Genomic DNA, 4,928 nt, shown 5'->3' with positions numbered 1-4,928 from the left:
GAGGGGGTTTCCCCGTATTCGGGAATCTCTCCTCTGCTTCAGCTCCCCCAACCTGGGGTGCAGGTCCCATCCTGCTTCTTCTCCTCCTCCTCCTTCTCCCTTCTGTTTTTCTGTCCTACCCAGTTATGCAGGGATCTTTATAGTCTTTTCTGGTGTCCAAGGTCTTCTGCTAGTTTTCAGCTGGTGTTCTGTGAGAATTGTTGCATCTATAGATGTATTCCTGACACATTCGTGGAGAGAGATGAACTCCATTTCCACCTACTCCTCCACCACCTTAAATCCCCAATCCCCTCATCTTATCTGAAGCTGGCCCACTAATTTGATGCTCAACAGAAAACAGCCACATTAATTGTATATCCATCTTATTTCCACAGCTAGATGGAAATTCTCTTAAGGGCAGAGACTGCAGCTTATATTTCTTTGTGTGATGTAGGCTCTGAATAAATATTTGTTGGTTGATTAGCTAGAAATAGGGCAGACTATATCACATTTTTTTTAGGATTCTAGTCTCATTCGCATTAGACCCCCGTGTCACTTTGTAATCTTAGCTAAATTTCTAAAGCTGAAAGATAGAAACTGATTGGACTTCAACTGACATGGGCACTTATTGGAAGGGTGGGTGTCTCATGCATGTATATTTCAGGTGGTAATACAAAGCCAGGTGCTCTGTTGCCAAGGAGATTTGTCTATTTGATTGTGCTTAGCTGAATCAGCTACACACCTGTTATGAACTCAGGTTGCCTATCTCTGGAGATACGGATAGCTTCATTCAGTCAAGGTCAGGTACCAAAACAGACCCATAGTTGCTGGCAGAGTAGCTACATCAGTGCCTGTGGAGCTGAATCCTTATAAGTTGCCATGAAGCTATGGTAGCATGTGATTGGCCCTTTTAAGCACTGCCCTTTGCTGATTGGCTGTTACCGCCTCTGCCATACATATGAGTAGTCACTAAGGTTTCCTCAGCCAGTCAATGCAATGGGTTCCCAGAACTGTTCTGCTGTCAGTCAGCTGGGGGAGTGTGTAGTCTTGGTCCATTATGGCAACAGCAGGGTGTGTGTGTGTGTGTATACATTTGTGAGTGGCAAGTGTTAAGCATAACAAGGCTCTCTGACCAGTACAGCCCACTCTAATTTCTTATAGAGTCTGGCCACATGTATCTATTCATAGGAAATTAGATTCCATGTGTGGGGCAGCTGGAATTTTATCATTTAAGGGAGACACAATAAATGATTTTTTTTAACATCTTTATTGGAGTATAATTGCTTTACAATGGTGTGTTAGTTTCTGCTTTATAACAAAGTGAATCAGCTATACATATACATATATCCCCATATCTCCTCCCTCTTGCATCTCCCTCCCACCCTCCCTATCCCACCCCTCTAGGTGGTCACAAAGCACCGAGCTGATCTCCCTGTGCTATGTGGCTGCTTCCCACTAGCTAGCTATTTTACATTTGGTAGTATATATAAGTCCATGCCACTCTCTCACTTTGTCCCAGCCTACCCTTCCCACTCCCCGTGTTCTCAAGTCCATTCTCTAGTAGGTCTGCATCTTTATTCCTGTCTTGCCCCTAGGTTCTTCATGACCATTTTTTTTTTTTTAGATTCCATATATATGTGTTAGCATACGGTATTTGTTTTTCTCTTTCTGACTTACTTCACTCTGTGTGACAGACTCTAGGTCCATCCACCTCACTACAAATAACTCAATTTCATTTCTTTTTATGGCTGAGTAATATTCCATTGTAATATATGTGCCACATCTTCTTTATCCATTCATCTGTCGACGGACACTTAGGTTGCTTCCATGTCCTGGCTATTGTAAATAGAGCTGCAATGAACATGTGCTACATGACTCTTTTTGAATTATGGTTTTCTCAGGGTATATGCCCAGTAGTGGGGTTGCTGGGTTGTATGGTAGTTCTATTTTTAGCTTTTTAAGGAACCTCCATACTGTTCTCCATAGTGGCTGTATCAATTTACATTCCCACCAACAGTGCAAGAGGGTTCCCTTTTCTCCACACCCTCTCCAGCATTTATTGTTTGTAGATTTTTTGATGATGGCCATTCTGACTGGTGTGAGGTGGTACCTCATTGTGGATTTGATTTGCATTTCTCTAATGATTAGTGATGTTGAGCATCCTTTCATGTGTTTGTTGGCAATCTGTATATCTTCTTTGGAGAAATAAATGATTTTAAACATCAGTTTAGAGAGAACATCTAAAGTCTCCTCCAACATACTCTGTTCTTCACCAGCAATTCCTGATCTAAAAAGAATGAAAAGAGTTAGTAAAGTTTCTCTAAATAGAACATGTAAAATGATTAGCTGTGGCTCTTGATGTGTACATGATGGAAGGGAGTAAACTATATAAAGAATTTGGAGCGTGAAATCCTCCCTTGAAATTCAGATTAATGATTGGTTGTATATTTAGACAGTGTCTGTATTCGAGGAGCTTAATGCAGTGCTGACTTTATAAACTTAATAAATCATTATTTATTTTTGTGGTGTGATTTAGGAGGCACCGAGGATTCTCTGCCTCCATATAGTTTCTTTACCTAAATGATACAGGTTCTGAAATTCCACCATTAGAAAGATTCGTTCTTTTGGGTTAAGTATTACCTCCTTAACTGGTTCTCTTTTTTGGAAGTAGATAATTCAGCATGTCACTTATACTTTGGTGTAAATTCATTTATTTGGTATTTCTACCCCCTTTATAATGAGGAGTGTGTGTGTTTATGTGTCTGTCTGTCTGTCTGTGGTGGTCACAGGCTTGCAGTTGTAGATCACTGTATGTATAACTAGAGAGAAGGCTGGAGGTGGGCTAGGTAGAAATCATCTGTGAGACATACTTCAAAATTTTGCACAGGGCCTTATTTTAGCTAAGACTCTTTTGGGGGGTACTGCCTTAGAATTCTTCGTATAAAATAGAGAATTTCTTTCTCACAGTGATCACATTTATTTTGATTGGCCTAGCTGTTGTCATGTGCCCACCTCTGGGGCCAATCACTGTGACCATAATTTAAAGACTTGTGATTGGTCAGTTTAGGCCACATGCCTCAGACACCCTGAAAGCAGGAGTAGGTGTTGCACCGTGATTGGCAGCCTCACCTGAGCCACATGGAGTGAGAGAAGAGAGTTCCCCAAAGGCCGGTAGGGTTGCTATATTTGCTGGAAAAGGGAGGATGGGAAGTCCTGGGAGGAAACAAACGACACTAACCACTGGATTTTTTTTTTGTTTGTTTCAACCGTCACTTTATTGTAAGATGGTTGAATTAATTCAAATTTAAACTATAACTTGACAATTTTTAGTCAGGTACCAAATTTTATTCAAAGCAAACTGCTTATTCAAAAGTGATCATGGAACAACTCAAAATGCAGAGCAAGAAGGATGAGAGAAACACCTTACTGGCCAATAGATTGTTTTAATTCTCTCATTATATGAAACTCAAACTTTTCATTTTTAGGAAAGGGAAACTAACTTCAGTAGAGAGCAATACAGAAAGATTTTGTCACAAAGACTAGTTTCCATTTAGTCAGTCAACTGTTTCTAGCTGTCTCAATTGGGACAGATGCATTTACAGAGCTGGCTGCGCTTGAGCCTTCTTTGCGAGCAGCTTTAGATCTGCAATGCACTTGGCAATTGTCTCCTTCTCCTGCTGCGCAGAGATGCTCTGTACCACGTTCTTCTCCACCCAGTTTATCATGTGCTCTTGTTCCTTTTGACGCATCATATTCTGCACAGAGATGTGATAGTCCAGGCGATTCTTCACCTCCTTGTATACTCTATGCAGCCGTTCCTGGTAACTAACTTCCAAGGCCATGGCAATGTTATTCCTCTGGACATCAAAAAGGTAATGGCACTTTTGAACCAATGCCTGCTGTGACTTCTCCAGATCAATTGCATCTTGGATTTGTTTGATGGTAGCCTATTTCACTTCTTCCAGTTCGGCAATTTTTTGCTCATTGAGTTTATCAGCAAATTCCCCAATAGAGGCACCATATTTTTTAATTACATAGATAAGCACCCCTATTGTTGAAATGGCAGAGAAGGTCTCTGCAGTTATCACATATATTTCTTTGGAGAGTAAATATAAGATAAGCCCAGTTCCGAGCACGTAGGGTCCTGTTACACCAGTTTTAGGATAAAGGAACTGGAAAAATTCCTCAGGGATCAGCCCAAAACGAACTTTTCCTCCATATTCAGGAAGAGGTGGTACAGGGGCAAGACTTGGCTGCCCTTTGTGAAAGATCCTTGTAGCCTGCAATACCCCTGGACCGAGGAGGGCTGCGTTCTTCAGAGAGGGAGCTGCTGCGGTGGCGGCAGAAAGTACCACCCGGGACAGCATTGTCAGGCAGCGTCCACACAACAGTCTTCGCGCCCCAGTGACTGCTACAGGAGACTCTGTCAGGGGCAGAAACAAGATGGTCCTGGACTTTTCTAAATCAAAAGTATCTCCACTTAGAGAGTTTTATGGTGTAAAATAATTCATTCTAATCTGAAGGGCATAGTCAGTGTGTGGCAGTTACATGTGCACCCATGGGGAGAGGATGGTTCTGAAACTCTGCCTCTCTGATTTAGACCAAAGAAATCAACACCAAATAGATGCATTTGACCACATGATGCTATTATGTAAACATGGATCATTTGTAAATATGCAAATGATGAGACCAGGATGTTTGATAATTGTGCATCAAAGGATTATCTTCTAGACTATACCTTGTCAAAAAGGTGCTGTTGCCTCCAAGGGGGTGAAGATCGGTTTGGGGAGGCAAAAACTTTAGCTATTATGGTGTTCTGTGGCCTTCCAAAGGGCTGCAGTATATAAACAGATACGTAATATCATGGGGGAGGCCATTAGGAAAAAAAAATCTAAAAAGTCTCCTTTTGGGAACAATAGTAGTAAAACAAAGGTTGAGAGACACTGTTC

At 41.5% G+C, this 4,928-nt stretch overlaps 1 protein-coding gene across 1 annotated transcript; it reads right to left on the bottom strand.

Moving 5' to 3' along the window:
- Positions 1-3,284: 3,284 nt before the first annotated feature.
- LOC133096356 (ATP synthase F(0) complex subunit B1, mitochondrial-like) lies at positions 3,285-4,422 on the bottom strand. Its single transcript, XM_061197927.1, is given in 1 exon segment — positions 3,285-4,422. A coding segment is annotated over 1 exon segment (771 nt). The 5' UTR covers positions 4,347-4,422; the 3' UTR covers positions 3,285-3,575.
- Between the last annotated feature and the right edge of the window lie 506 nt (positions 4,423-4,928).

This window comes from Eubalaena glacialis, chromosome 1 (genome assembly GCF_028564815.1).
Source record: "Eubalaena glacialis isolate mEubGla1 chromosome 1, mEubGla1.1.hap2.+ XY, whole genome shotgun sequence".
In the NCBI taxonomy this organism is placed as follows: Eukaryota; Metazoa; Chordata; class Mammalia; order Artiodactyla; family Balaenidae; genus Eubalaena; species Eubalaena glacialis.
This window is presented reverse-complemented; position numbering and strand designations above follow the sequence as displayed.